Raw genomic sequence first — 16,511 nt, 5'->3', positions numbered from 1 at the left:
CTATCTATCTATCTATCTATCTATCTTTCCATCTATCTATCTATCCATCTATCATATAGTGCTTTACACTGGAATATAGTATTCAGCTCCAGTACATATGCCAGCCATGGCATGCCTAAAATAAAAATGTTATTTTTTCTAATGTTTTTGCATATATTAAAATACTGTTAGCATTTATAAATCTGAATACTATGTATGAGCAAAAGAGCACAAGGCTGTCACAACAGAAGACCTTAAAAAACCTTATTATAGCTCCAGTACACAGATAAGGTTTTACCGAGCGTGCATATATCTTTATGCACATTCATGTGTCCTATTAAACATGAGCAAAACTAAACCCACCAATTTTATTGTTTCCAAAGGCATGCCAGTGGTGATAACTATCACAATGGCCAGTGTTTCTATCAAGTAAAAAAAAAATTTCAAGCCAATAAATGATTGATGTCATAGCTGATCACATTAAAATAGAGGCTAAGATTGCATCATCCTTGGCTTTAAATGACAGTAGGGTTGGGTTGGTTCTGTTTTAAAGGGGAACTAAAGTTCCATATTTGAAGATTGTTCTCATGCGCAGCTCAGTGCAGAATGCCGGGATATGCTGCATGCTCAGGAGTTACATCATTCCAGCCTGGCCAAACAAGATGGTCTGAGATCTGACAACCGGAGGAGGAACAGATGCAAATGCCCGCAATGGAGTGCTTAAAATTAAAAAAATGCAATCAGGCAGGTATGAATATTTTATTGCAGAAGAGACATCACCTGTCCCTTTTACAACAACTAATACCTAGTAGCAAATTTTTTCTTACATATTGTTCCGCCTTAAGCACTAACTGGTATAAAAAAATCTCAATAATAAACACGCATACATTTATTTTATTATTCCAAGATGAGTATACAGACTGTTTTTTTTTTTACATGTTATCTAGCTTGGAGCATGCAAATTTTTTGTTTTTTAAACTTTTTTTTATAAAAAAAGTTGAGGTTCACAGTTGGTAGTGAACCCTATTGAAATAGTAGACACAAAAGCAATATTATTTAGATAGGAGGATAGCAAATTAGGACCACACCAAATTCAATGAACATTGAATCACATGAATAGGTTTAGGGATTGCAATCATTACAAATACAAGCACACCACTGAAATTTATCTCTGCTCTTGTTCATTTATTTTATTAAATCAGACCCAATGTGATTGGTTGTAACCTTGTAATGTCATTTATATAAAAAGACTGATGCATTTTCTAATAGTTTTCCAAACAAATTGTCAAGTAAAATTATTCAGTATGTATTATAAAATCGTGAGCCCCCTCTCTCCTGCCTTCAATTTTAAAGCTCTCTATATATAACCTGACCTACATTGATATCAGGTGTCCAAAGGCAGATCAAGCATTTCTTGTCCCCTTATCTTCAGTGATGAAAAGAGAAACCCATGAAGGCCAAAGATAGATGTCAGCACTAAACATGCACCAGCCTATTAAATGCACCCGCTTCCATATAATAAGGTGTGACTGCAAATTAGGTATGGTTTAGGGTTTAGGGCTGCACGCTTTAGCCATGGATTATGTAAGCAGTTTAAATTGCCTATCGCATAATCTCTGAGTTTTATGATAATGATATTCTTTTATATCATATATAATGCTGCAAATCTGCCAAAGACATGTCTTATAAAAACGATATAAATAAAAAAAAAAAAAAAGACCAGCTACATTCCTCTGTGTCCCTACAGGGGATTCTTGTTAGCGGTCTGCTATTGTATCCTATCAAAAGATAGGAAGAAATGTAGCAGGAGATACTGAATGGAGGTTAGACAATTAATTTTCTTCTGGGTACTGCTAGCAAGCCTTGCTTCAGCAATTCATTCTCATTAGGCCAGCTGCAAGATGACAGTCCAAGATGAATTGGAAAAAAAATGTTCAGTATTGTAAAAGGTAAAATCAGAGATGTAATCGGGAACCAAAATTAAAATAAAACTGGCACACGAAGGGAGCATACAAATAATAGCAATAAAAAGAACTGGTTTTAGTTTTGGGCTACTTTCATGGATCAGTCCATCTAATTTAGACATTTAGATGTGAGTTTTAGAAAAAAACACCTCTAGGTGGATCAGGAGGTTTGCCCTCAGGAGTCAGGAAAGGTTTTTTCCCAAACTGAAAAAAATGGGTCATGCTTTATTATGGTTTTTGCCTTTGTAAGAGTTCTAAGGATGGAGGCTCTTTTATTTTTTTTTTTGTTATGTCTTGTGGGCTCCAGGGATAAAATCCCCACAATTCTAAATTTCTACACTGGTCAAAAAAATTAAATTATATTAGAGGCCCAAATAACCCTAATGGATTCTTAATTAAATTTATAATAAAGAGAATAAAACAGCAACGCCCCCAAGGATCGGAGACAGAAAAAAGTGGGTGGGAACAGACCTGGAGAATATGAAAAGGAAACTGATCAGAAGATGCCATTTGTAAACTGTTCACAGTGATAGCCATGTTAAATCTAAAAAAAAAATGTATGGTACCTCAAAGAAAAATGTTAGATTATATCCATACCTGACCCTTGTCTAAGGCATTGCAGAGATTTGCATTACCATCCTCCTGGGGCACTTCCTTGGGAATGATGAGTACCCCATCAAGAGGACGATCTAGTTCAGTTATTCTCAAACAGGTTTCTGTGGAACACCATGGTTCCTCCACCAGTTGCTAGGGGTTCCTTGACTGTGGCTGACTGACCTCATATTTGATAACGCCTGCATAGATTTAGGGCCAAAGCCAAGCACAAAGACCAGCTAAATGTCTTTAATGATCATGTAAGTTGTCTTTAAGGGTGGCATTCTAGACCCAACTTTAAGGGGGCATTTGTTCCACTGGTTTTAGCAGGGGTTCACCAAAGACAAGAACATACTCTCAGGGGTAAAAGGGTTGGCAAAGGTTGGTCAAGCTCATTCCAAGGTAGATTTGGAACCCTCATTGTTATTGGGATCTTAGCAGGAGCAGGATCACACTCATCTAGATGTAGGTTAGGAAAGTATATTTCTAAAAGATATCTAAATGTAGTAGTTATTACATGGCACAAAGGGCCTGAATCTAGTAAGTGGGCTATTTTTGTTTCAGGCTCCGATTCAAGCTGACAACACATCAAGAAGGCAGCCACGCTAAACCATTGCAGAAAGAACTTCTTTAGTATATACCTGAATATTAGAAAAATATCATATATCCCTATACCACTGGAATGCCATTTTATTTGCATCAAACACATTTAGCAGTTAGAAACGTTCAGCCAGTTTTTGTTATTAGCTGATATAAAACATTTCCTGCTACGTCCTATATTGGTGTCATGCTGTAAAGTATCTCACAATCTAAACACATGGAGGGTTCTTTCTGTGCTGATATATGTTCATTTCCCCGTACCTTTTCCACTGATCAGAAGTCCTCTTAATAAAATGTTCTTGTTCTGATTCTTTATGTATATGACATTTTGTTCTTTTAAGCCAGGAATCAAACCTACCTGTTTTCACAGTCTGCCAGCCTAATGAGAAAGGGCTCCGGGCTTGTAAATTGTAATAGAGGATGGGGCTGTGATTGTCAGCTCCAGGACTCCATGACAGTGTGGCTGTAGTCTCAGTGATTTCCTCTACGATCACCACCCCTGGGGGACCAGGTGGGCCTGGAAAACAAACAATAAATCCAGAGATCAACGATGCAAAGCAACACAGGTCATATCTGCAACATAGCAGTCTTCCAAGAAGATGAATTCAGGCATTTAGATAACATTGAAGGACCACATAGTGCCTAGTGGAAACCAATTTATACCAGTCATATATGATGCACAATAACTGCATCTAAATGTCTCAGTTGTCAGTTTATGAATACAGTGTTTTCAGTATATTTATTTTCATCATCCATATATCTTGTTATTATTATGTATTTATATTATTTTGCCATAAAGCATTTATTAAAATTGTATTGTATGGTATAAGTCTCTTGGATTGTAAACTCTTTTGGGCAGTATCCTCTCCTCTTCCTGTGTCATAGTTTGTATTTGTCTGTAATTGTAAACCCCTATTTAATGTACAGAGCTGCATAATAGGTTGGCGCTATATAAACACAGTTTAATCATGATATTCATAAATAAAAAGAAAATCAGCTGTATCTCCAGAACTGGAGACTTGCTTAGACAAGCATTACAAACAGCAGTTACTGGGCAAACCCCTCAGCTGTCAGTGCTGCTAATGAAACAGCATTTGAACATTTTACAGTAGGTGGTACTGAACCGTTAACTACTCCCCTACATGTAGCGTCGCACCCATGAACCTGATTTACAAGTGTGGAAAAGCAGTAACCAAGCTGCAACCTTACTATCTTTCTGAACAAGCCCTAAACCAACTTTGCAAGTTAAGATAAAAATGTAAAAAAAATAATAAAAAGTTAAAACAAAATAAAACATACAAAACAGAGTTAATTTATTAACTCAAAATTAACTCAAATGAGCCACAAATATTTCCTTGCTCCCCTACTCTCTTCTCTTGGTTTTAATTTTAGGGGTACAGGTGCAGAGCTGTAGATCTCAGTCACTAAAATCCTATAGAAGCTTTAACATTTATTGTTTTTTAATTTGCAGTTTTCATTAAAAATATTTTCTGGCAATCCTGCCGTGAAAATCCCCTTATCTCCTGTTAGCACCCAACCCTATCGCCCCATTGTGTTGCTGCATTCTCGTACATGCTTTCACTTTTTTCAACACCGGGAAATCTATCCCCAGGAGGTGCAATGCAGCCACTGGTAGAGTATATGCATGCAGACAGGAAGTGGCTATAGGGTTTGTGGGACATTAGCAGCACTGAGATGCAACAAAAAAGTGAAAACATATATGGTTAAAGATGGTAGTTTCTGATCTGTGCTTTAGCAAATGTCTATTGGATGGGGGTCTATATCCACAATGATAAGGACTTTACACCATTAAATACCATAAGTCACATGATGCAGGGGAATCTGGGCTCCATTTTTCGGCAATGGTGACTGCAACCAAGACTATCAGTCCCTGCAATGAATCATTTACAACTAAGATAAGATAGAGAGTGGTGCACCCATGGCACTTTAAAGTAGATCCAAGACATGTGCTCAAGTCTATGGCAGCTTCAGAGAATGGAAGCCACATACTTTAATGTAAGGCAGCCGTTTTGCACAGAGGATGATGGACAAAAAAGGAGGTTGAGGAGCGGTTTTCTTTTCCGACCGGAGTGTCACTTTAACTGATAAATGCAATCCATTCTAAGAGCATCACATATATTACACAAGGACAATCACATTTTAGAACACTTGAAATATTCAAGAAAAGGTTGTCGGTGGATTAGAGAAAAAGTCTTTATGCTGAAGAAGCAAAGGCTGAGAAGTGGCAATGTATCACTCCAAGTCACCAGTGAGGAATAGGTGACAGGCGGGCCGCGCTATGCAGATGTCATTCCCCTCATTGCAATATCATTTCATTTAATGCCGGCCGGTAATCATTCATACTGTCAGATGGATGGTTAGCTTGGAGAATCCTTTCTTCCCAGAGGCTATATCACGCCTAACAATCGCTCGCCAGCAACAGGAGAATAACCAGTTTGGAACAAAATAAATGTAGAACCTTCGTAAGATCATCCAGAAAAAGACATCCCTGTATGTTCTCAAATGAATTCAATCACCACGGGAGACGTTTCACTTTTTTCAGTATTAATGTTTTCCAAGACCTTTTGCCATTGTATTAAAATGAAAAAAGAGACATCTTTCATTCAGAAGGTGGAAAGTGAATTTATTTTAACACTAGCCCTTAACGCTTATCCATATTTTAGCAATAGACCAGTATTGGAATGAAGGACACTGCAGCTCAGGCCTGAAATAGATAGGACAACCTATGAGCACCGGTTAGCTTGCCCAAGAATTCTATTGACTGAAATGTTGATGAACTCTATGGTAATATTATCTTGTAAGCCAACATCTAATGGTACAAGCCAAGGACTTTATTAGGATTTTGGCAGCCTACTACTACTATTGTTCATAATCCTTCCCAATTTGCAGATTTGTGTGTGTTGTCATTTGTTCTGAACATAAAAGTCAAAAAAAGTCAATAGAAGGTAGTACTAGTGAATTTATTTTAATACTTTCCCCTAAAATGTATCCATATTTTAACAATAGATAAGCCAGTATTGGAAAGAAGGGCACTGCGGCCCAGGCCTGGAGTAGGTAGGACAACCAAGGGGCTAGGTAGCTTGCCCAAGGATTCTGTGACTGAAATGTTGATGAACTCTATTGTAATATCAGTTGGACATAGTTCCTAACCCTTCGGAATCCCAGGTTTTTGTGTATTGTCCATGAAAATGTCCTTATTCAGGACACTGCCTAAAAAAGGGACCAGAAAGGAGTACTAACTCACAAAAGGGACATCCCATGGCCAAAATGAATTGCCCATGGCAGCAAAGATGGCGCCTTCTGAGATCCTGGACCTGTCATCGCTGCAGGGCAGCTGCTCACAAGTATGTGCCATAATCGGCAAGTATGCTGTACATACTCAGTGCACCAACCAATGAGTTTAGTTCCCCCTTAAGATGAACTCCATCTAAATACATAGGTGGAATTCCTATGTATGAGGTATTTTTGCGCCCAAAGTGTTTGCATTCTTGTGTACCGACTACTAAGCATGGCACACCGCTGTCTGGTGGAGGAGAAGACCTGATTTTATTTTACTGCACTTCAAGAACATTTACAGGTCTTGTCTCATCCCTAATTTGCGATAGGACAATGAACAGAGAAGCAGAAAACTGATGAGGTCATCTCTCTGTTGTTCTATGTGCTGAATCTCCCTCCCCCAGTTTTAGTTCTACTGTGCAGACCCTGCATAAGCCCACTTTTCTTAGTCACTCCTTCAGCTGAGGGTTATTTAATGTCATCCCATAAAATGCAAGACAAGCATGGCTCTGAAGTTCCAGTCCCTTCTATAAGTACTGTTAAACCCAAGCATACAATGGGGGTGGGAGAGCAGTATTGCTGAATATCAGTGAACCCCCAACACATCTTCTCCCACCAGTCAGGGTAATGGTAACCCTCAGACAAATTCTTAGGTCTGCACATTGTGTGACATTTACAAAGAATGCTTACTTACTTATATTCAAAATAAGTTTATATCTGGGGTTCGCAGAAGGCAAAATGGAAATACCTGCAAAAAATAGTTACGGCAGGACAGCATTTCAACAATAAAGGGCTCATAATTTTCATATGTTAGTGCTTAACTGCATACCAAATAATGCTCATGTTGAACAAGACCGCCTCCTCTGTACTGAAATTGCTCATTTTATTTAACTGCACAATGTGAGCTTTTCACGGCGTGCAGTAGAAGCTGCAACAAGTCAAATAGAATCTACTTTATTTTTAGCTGGACATCCAGCATCTTCTCCACCTTTCCTCCCCAGAATGACTTTCCAAAGCCCAACCCCTTTATTCACTAGATTTCATTTATTTCACTTATGTAAACTGAACATCTCATGTGGGCACTAGGAAACTTTTATTGATGGGGGAAAGAATAAACCTGAGAAGGCAAATAAAGATTTTCGTAGGGGGTATCAGATCTTTTGTCAGGCTGGAATGATGTAACTCCTGTGCACCCAGCATATATCAGCATCTTACAGGGAGCTGCACATGCACAGCTCAGGGAAAGTGATCGTGAACAGGCGGATAAGTCTGTTTTATTTCACAAGGAACAATGCCTACTCCCTTCTGCAATACAAATCCTGCCTGCTTTCAGTGTTTACCTGCAAAATATGTTTCTGGTTTAGGTATGCCAGAGCAATGTGCTGGAATTATTCCCACAATTATATGCACTGTCCCTTTAACATTTGCAGATGGCTCCTTTAAACCCACAACCTTATTAGTGTAATCAGCATCACCTATTGTCCAGATTTTTCTTGCCATTGAAAGATCTTCTTTTACCCTTCTACCACTCTGCAAAAGCGAACATTTCGCTTTCAATATGGCAAGCTATAAAAAGTCCCTAAACGCAGGAAAATCTCCGGTGCGGCATTCAGTATCTGCCAGCACATTCACTTTTGTGATTGCTTGTGTTCGGTACTTATCTTCATTATGTACCTTTAAATTGCATCGCCTTCTATTTCATATGGAGAAATTGCAATTTATGATTAAAACCTCCATCCGTGGAGAAGGTTTGTGGACTGTTTGCCGGCGCGATGGAAATAATGTAATGCCTTTTATGATAATGCATCATCATCAGAACAGAAAATAGATGTAAGTGCATCTGATTTTCTGGTAAATCAAGCAAGACGTTCAGTCATGATAGCACAGGCTTGTTGTGCTCCGTTCACTCCACCGAGCAGAAGGTTATAGCGCGTGGAATGGGTAGCATTTTGAAGATTAACTTGCGTTTCGGCAGACGGAGCATGGACTAAGAAACTATTTCCTTGCTGACTTTCCACTTTTGTTTTTTTGTTACTTTGAAACATTGTTCCCTGCAAAGAACTTGAATGTTCAAATGAGCATGGCGCTCATTTTTCATTTCTTAAACTGGAACAATAATTTTAAAAAGAAAACATGATTTATTACGTAACTAATGGGGTGATTAAAGTGCTATTTTGGAAAGTCTTGGTTGGACCATATTAGATGCTTATTAAAACAATTAGAGCCCAACTCTGAGAGGATGAAAAACATTCCCTTGAACCCCCCCCCCCTTCACTTTCCCTCCCACATACTGCAAGGGCTAAATGCTCATTAGTCTACAGGACAAAGATGCCCCTGGAACAATTTCTATTTATCTACCTACGGCCCCAAGTTTTTAACATCATGACATACAATGGGCCTGATTCATTAAAGCTCTCCAAGGATGATAGAGATAAACTATCATGAGAGAACCTGGGTGTTCTAGCAAGCCTATAATGTATTTCTTAAATATCTGTTTCCATTATTATGCAAATATTTCCAATCCCAAAACAGATCCATTCCGGGTTTGTCCCCAAGTTCTCCCATGTCTTACTTTCCCAGACTTGGAAAGCTTTAATAAATCAGGCGCAATGCATGTAGGACCCCTATTGATGGACTTATGCTCAGACAGGCGGTGGAAACATGTTCCCCATCAACTCCCACCAGTTGGCAGCTTCCCAGCTCCTTGGTATCGCCGACTACTGTGCTGGTTTCTTAATGAATCAGCATTACTCAGAAGATGGCCATTTACTGCAATGCTCATTCATTCCCTTGAGATGGGCACAAGTGAGATGGTATAAGTAGCATCACAACTTCAGCCATTGGAATGATGAACTAGAAACCTCTCTGCAACCACACTGACCAACTGAACTTAGCCTTGGAGTTCCAGTCTAAATTTTTCTTTATTTTAAATTAGAGCGAAGAAGTATTACAGCTTGAGTTGGGTGGTCATGTAGATGCCATCTGTTTACCATGAAGGACATTTCCCTTTTCTTCCTGTGTTCTTACCTGCACAAAAAGTGGAGTAAAATTTACCTTAAGGGAACATGGACAGCAATAAAATTGTAACAACGATTCAAAACCTTTGTCATTCTTTCAGAAAATGTGCTTATATTTACTCCCCATTTGTTACTTTTTTTTTGCTATCAATTTTAAAGTAAGTTGGGAAAAAATCTTTCTCATACGGACACAGTTCCCGTGCACATATCGGGCTCTATTTATAAAACAATCTGACATTCCCCCAATACTTCCTGGTGGGAATCAATTACTGCTATTAAAGCACATGAACCGGGAAGATTCCCACTAAAGAGTGTGGGAGGGAAAGTCAGATTCCCTGTTTTATAAATGCATTGAAATAACCTGCATCCCCGATTTGATAGTGCTTGAGGGCTTACATACTGAATGGGGTTATATGTGGGTGTGCCTTCTCATCCCATATGCCAATTTGTGGCACCTTATGGCATTTTGTAGGGGGTGTTGGGGCTTAGTTCAGCAGCCTATTCACAAGACAAGTTTACGTTATAAAAAATGGACAATATGAGACCTGACTATTATGATTTTGTTTTGGGGGTATGAGCATTTGATTTAAAATGTTTTCTCTGGCATGCATTTCTTAATAAATGTCATTACCGTAATCGCAATGATGATGTCATCACGCTATTAATCTGATGGCATCATTAGAGCACCAGTGGCAGTTAGATAATAATTTGATGATTATGATTTTTGGGTTGCTTTGCTATATAATCTTTCTTTAAGAACCGCTGTATTTCCCTGTGTGTTTTTTATTAAACGGCACAATTGAAGGTAGAAAATTACAAATTGCATTCTTCCAGCTCTCCACTGATTTGATGTAGCTGGAATCAGGCCGGATAAGAAGTGTATTATTAGAGTATTTACAGAACCCCAAGAAACACAAGGAATGATTAGAACAAAATGTCTCACAAGGCCTCCTGGTCTGCTCTGCCCTGAATATCAAAGTAAAGAAGCATCTTGTTGTTTTATTGTCCTAGGTTTACACATTGGTCTATTGTGACAGATAAAACAACTGCTAATACATGAAACCGTGTAAATACAGCTTTATCCCCCAGATGGAGAACTGAATCTGAATCAGCACTGCAGTTTTCAGCTCTGGCAGATTTTTTTTTACTATGGTGTCAGGATGCAATCAGTTGCCTTTTCTGCACATTATATCTTCATAATGAAATTAGTTTTGTTGAAGTAATCTACATAGTCTTCCAGAATGAACTTCTCTTACACATTTTACCCTCCATCAGGACTTAATTCATAGATCAGTACTATGAATCTATGAAAAATCTGGTATATGGAAGTGTATAGCAATAGCATGGGTAAATGACATATCTGACATTCTGGAGTAAGGAATATAGTGGCAAAGCCCAAATTAAGCCAATAGAAAAATACTGGATTGGATAGTACCCTAGTACCAAAACCAGCGAACAATGTTATATTATTTTGATAGACCAGGGAAAGGTTAGAGCTCTTGTACCCTACCTTCACCCATTGGTATTTGTTTTGGGGCAGCAATCTTTCTAGTGGGTGTTCAACCTGCAGCTCATTGCTTTTAGCCTTGCAGCTCTTGGACTCAAATGTTTTGCAGTCGGAGCAATATAATTAAGCAAATCTGTGGCTTATTTCACCAACTTTAGACATACTAGAATAAAGAACAGGGTCAGACAGCCCAAATCCAGCCAACCCATGTGCCCTACCTTCAACTCATTTGAGTTTGTTTTTCAGCCCTTGGACACCAGAAGCATGTAGTAGGAGAAGTTGTGGCATATCTAGTTAATAGTTAACTTTGGACATACTGGAGGAAAGAACAAGAGAAGGGAAAGCCCAAATCCAGCCCACACATCTTTACTGGTTTGTATGGAGTGTGGAAAGGTTAGAAACTTGGTGCATCTCTTTCAACCCCTTGGTACTTGCTTTGCAGCCCTTGAACTCCAGCAGTCAGTAATGGGAGTAGAAACATTAATGGCAATGTGTAATGGCAATGCTTATGTAGTATGCCCTCAATCTCAGAGTATACTTTTCTCTAGTATTCTGTCCAATTACAGTTACTTTGGAAAGGAGCACTGGAAAGCTCATGTGGATGCATAGTTTTCAGAAGAAAAAATAGGAACACATTATAATATACCCAATACGGTTGACTAGAAAGAACACCAAAAACCATATCACTACCACCTAACGGGTGAACTTTTAACACAGAGAATAATATAATAGAATTGTTATTGCACCTACATCTTTATACTCAGTATGCTAAGATCCCACACTCAACAACTACTTTTCCTCTTCTGCCAATCTTATGCGAATCACAGGTGTTTTTCTATCCAATATACCAAAATACTGTATCATCACTGCTTTCACTCATATGAGCAACCAAAACTGCACAAAATCAAATTTGACTTTATTCAGGGTGATCTGCAGATATTTTTTGTATTCAAATTTTGCCTCCACCTTTAAATCCATTCCACTTTTTTATGTATTGTTTGTCCAAAAACAAATTCTGCATAATCGGCAGACATTTGATCTCTAGTAAGTAATGTTATTGGCCAGGTGCTATTTTTACATCTAGCCCACCAAGTTTACATATTTACAACACTGGTTATTATGAAAGCCACAAGTTAATACTGTGTTTATCAGTCATAAAACACAAATTAGATTTAATCATGACCTTTCTGCAAAATATACCAAAATACAAATGCCTGTTTTCTCTCTTACTGATGACTCAGGAGTGATCAAGAATGTGTTTAATATTTATGAACCTTCATCCAATGTAAGTCCTGGGGAGAGCTGCAGCTATAACAGCAATGATTAATAATAAATGCGGCAGCACATTAATTTATTCTCATCACCCTGATGTCTGGCATGACAATTCGATTTAGCTTCATTTCTCTCATACAAGGATCAAATAAATTAAGTTATGGTGTTTGTCCACTGGTTATAATCTCTGCCTGTATATACAGAGCACAAGACATGATGCAAATGGTCATGTGACCTGAACAAAGCAAACTTATACAAATCAATAATAAGGATGTATGGAATCCTTGTTATATTTAATTGCAAACCAGTAGGAGTAAGCAACTGTGTGGCACATCTCATTTTAAACATACTAGATGAAAGAATAGAGCTGTAAACCCAAATCCAGTCAACAAACATGGATAGAATGGGGAAGGGTTAGAACCCTGGTGCCATACCTTCAGCCCGTTGGTATGTTTTACAGCCCTTGGACTCCAGCACTTTGTATTGGAGGCAACAAGAGTATGCATCCCTGTGGCATATAGCATCAACCTGAGACATACTAGAAAAGGACAGATTGGGTAAGCCCATATCCAACCAACAAATGAATACTGGCTTTGACGGAGCAGGGAAAGGTTAGAGCCCTGGTGCCCTACCTTCAGCTCATTGGTACTGGTTTTACAATCCTTGAACACCAGCATTCTATAGTGGGGGCAAAGAAAGCAAGCAACGATGTAGCCCATCTGACCTACTAGAGGAAAGGCAAAGCTTTGAAAGCGCAAATCCAGCCAACAAATTTATACCAGCTTGGAAAGAACAGGGAAGGATTAGAGCTCTGGTATCCCACCTTTAGCCCCCTGATACTTGTTTTGCAACCCTTGAACTCAAACAGCAGTCTGTAGTGGTAAAGAAAGCGTTGAAGGTAAAATGTAATGACAATGATTTCTGCTAGGCTTACTATGCACTATGTTACCGATCTCCAACTAAACCTGTTGCATCTCCCCCATCTTAAACTATTCCTTTTTTCTAGTATGTCTGCCATCCCTCTAGCAATTCACATACTGACCACCATGTGTGGCAATGTCAGGCAGTACAGTTGGGTTAAACCAATGTTGAAGTTTTTTTCATAACTTAGTTGATGTGAGGAGATTTTCTCCCCCTTCATGTCTTGGTTTATACACATTTTTAATGGAGAAGTCTGCTCAAAAACCAACAATTCTGCTAGTCTCCATCTCCTTGGTCTGATATGAAGATCAGTGGTTTCATCAGGATTATATGACACAGTAGTGATGCAGGATTGGCACAAGGAACCAGTAAAGGCTTCATTGGACCATGAAGGTTGGCACTCCCAGGGTGCTTGAAAGCCAACAAATCTGTGAATTCCATCTCTTTGGTCCCATGTGGAGCTCAGTGGTTTCTTCAGGACAATTGGATATGGTAGGGATGCAGGCTCAGCACAAAAAAAAACAGTAAAAGCTGCAATGGACCATGGACATTGACACTCCCAGGGTGCTTGAAAGCCAACACATCTAGAAGTGTTGACCTACTGGTTCCATATTTAGCACTATAGTATTTCACTGCAGGACACGGTTTGATTTAGTGGCATGGAATGGGCAGACTGAACCAATAAATAGATTAAAGAATCTAAAATATGATGAATTTGTGCCAGATTTTGAGATTTCTTGAGCTGGTATTCTCTACTGCAGTGATCGGTAGCTCTAGCAGCAGGAAGAGGAAGCCGTGATTGCTTTCTTTGTATTAAGGACTGTTTCCAGCATCTATTTTAGCAACACAATCATTCAGTTTCCAAAACTCTCTTTATATTTCTTTTATATGGGTTTCTTGAGAATTAAAAATGCATAAAAAAGTAAATAGTAACATTAAAGAACATTAAAGGCAATTATGAATTCTGCTTCCCTGTCTTTTATTTCTGTCCATATCAGGTATATATGTTGATATCTCACAAGACCTCATTAAAGTAATTACCAATGCATGTAGTGGATCTATTTTCTCACACGTAAATGCATTGTCCCCAGAGAGTGTGAAATGTCTGAATAATGTCACAGAATCCTTTATCATTAATAACCACGATCATTGCTGAGAAGGCAAGATAGGCAGCACAATATACAGGAAAGTTTACTGGATAATTGGACTAGATATTCTTTTTTTAATGAAAAAAAAAAAAAACAGCGGAAATTGACATCAAACATGGTAATTACTATATCCTATTCAATCAGCTTAAGCACTGCAATTTTTTTTCAATATACTTCACCTATTGATCTTTTTAAAATTAATTTTTCTATTGCCTCCCATGGAATCAAAAAATATGCAAATAACAATTAAGAGGTTTGCTGTAAAATATTTTTAATTTGGGGGAACATTTGTCAACCTATCTTTTAAGTGTAATCATATTTATCAAGATGGTTAAATTACCATTCCTATTCTGGAAATTACAAAGAAAAACATTAATTTAAAATGTTACTCCTATTTGTCTTATCACTACGCTATTCATCCATTTGGCCATGATGATACAACTAATGTGTAAAACATAAGAAACCCACATTTTCCTGGAAAGATTAAGAGATATGGTGCGTCAATATATATGTCAGTGGGCATTTGGCAGAATCTACATTAATGTCACTTTGGAAAGGGGCTAAAGGGCCTGGGTAAGGCTGAATAAATTGTTCTGCAGATTTGTGACTCTTTTTGGGATCTAGACTCCGAGTGTCTTGGAAGAAAGGGGTGGGCCAACATTTCATCTCTCCCCCAGGCCATTAATTAAGGTAATGATGATACTGTTCTCCTGTGGGGGAAAACCATTTATGTTACGTCTGCTTTTAAGCTGTTGGAATAAATAAAATGGGCAGAGCACCCCTAAATATGGACTGGAGTCCTAAAGTTCCTCTGGGGCATTTGATACTACTTCCTCACATTCCATATTAAAAAGAATTTAGCTTATTTAGCCAAGATGAATGTGATTGTAAAGTGCATAGCGCAATAAGTAACCGCAAAATGATAAAACAAGCAACCGTTTAGATTTCAATTTTTAAGGCTGAACTCCAATACCCTTGGTGGCATTTTCACATTCTAGGGCTGTCATGGCACCAAAGATAAAGTTAAAAAAAATCATCATTATTCTATATCCCTCTAGACCAGACATGTCCAACCCTGATGAAATAGTGGGCTTAACTGAGACAGCTAATCTTCAAGGAGGCCACATTATGTCAGTTGTGGACTCCATTATCTCTACTAGGGGCCACACCACAATGGAACCTAAAATTATTGTAAAAATGCAATGTACAATATTTCACCCTGGTGATAGGGGCCATACAATGTGTATTGAAGAATTAGCTGCAACATTAGGCAAGGTGTAATTTATCAACTGGGGTAAAACTGAGGCACATTCATTTTTTTAAACCCTTAACCACTAAGGACTACAGCGAAGGAGAAAGAAGGCCACCTGTAGCCACAAAGCATGTCATTTAGACATGCCTGCCCTCATACAAGTTTAGCATACTGGATTAGTTTTGAAAGTGTGCTCAAAAATCACACTTCAAAGTAAATTCTTTAAACTGTGGGAGACAACGCATGGGGGTTGTCTCATGGGATAACCTAATAAGAATGCTGCCTGATGTGTAAATTAATAAGCAGCCAAGAGTTGGGTAGCCAATCTGAAAAGTGATCTTATTAGCTGGAAATTGTAAGGGGAGATAGCACAATGGGGACGGCTCGCCATCAGGAAATGAGCTCATGGCTTGTTCCCAAATGCATGCTGGGCAGTGTTTGCAGTTAACCAGTTAACAAGTGTTAAAGAATGTTCGCTCTCAGTGAACCAGTGTCTTTGTCGCTCTCAGTGTCTTTGTCAATGTTCGCTCTCAGTGTCTTTGTCATCAATAATATATATATATATATATATATATATATATGTGTATATATTTATTTATATATATTTATGTGTGTGTTTAAGTGTACATATAAGTAGGTGTGATCTTCAACTGTCCAGAAGCACCCAAAAAAAAGAAGAGACGGATACACAAATCAAAAGCACAGAAGAATAGTCCAGTGCACAGCAGATAACGACATGGGTATAATAAAGGGATGTGTTTGATGAGAACAATGAGGCTGGTTAAATGATGGATGGACTTCAGCTGTATCATATGTTCCTTCCCCATGTAATCAGTGCTCCTTGACCTGCCATGTTTTCCGAAGTAAGCGGTTTGGAAGCATTTCTGAGCTCTCTATGATAAATATATGGCTTACAATGCTCAGATAAAGTGGAGGTGACAGATTATCTACAGGAGAATT

General features: G+C 38.4%; 1 protein-coding gene across 1 annotated transcript in view; it reads right to left on the bottom strand.

The window, feature by feature from the left end:
• CNTN5 (contactin 5) overlaps positions 1 to 16,511 on the bottom strand; it is a 790,266-nt gene that overhangs the window by 51,007 nt on the left and 722,748 nt on the right. Inside the window, exon 19 of the mRNA XM_072402864.1 lies at positions 3,496 to 3,654. Within this exon, the coding sequence (XP_072258965.1) occupies positions 3,496 to 3,654 (159 nt within the window). The remainder of the gene's footprint in view (positions 1 to 3,495; positions 3,655 to 16,511) is intronic.

Source organism: Pyxicephalus adspersus, chromosome 1 (genome assembly GCF_032062135.1).
Source record: "Pyxicephalus adspersus chromosome 1, UCB_Pads_2.0, whole genome shotgun sequence".
Taxonomy (NCBI): domain Eukaryota; kingdom Metazoa; phylum Chordata; class Amphibia; order Anura; family Pyxicephalidae; genus Pyxicephalus; species Pyxicephalus adspersus.
This window is presented reverse-complemented; position numbering and strand designations above follow the sequence as displayed.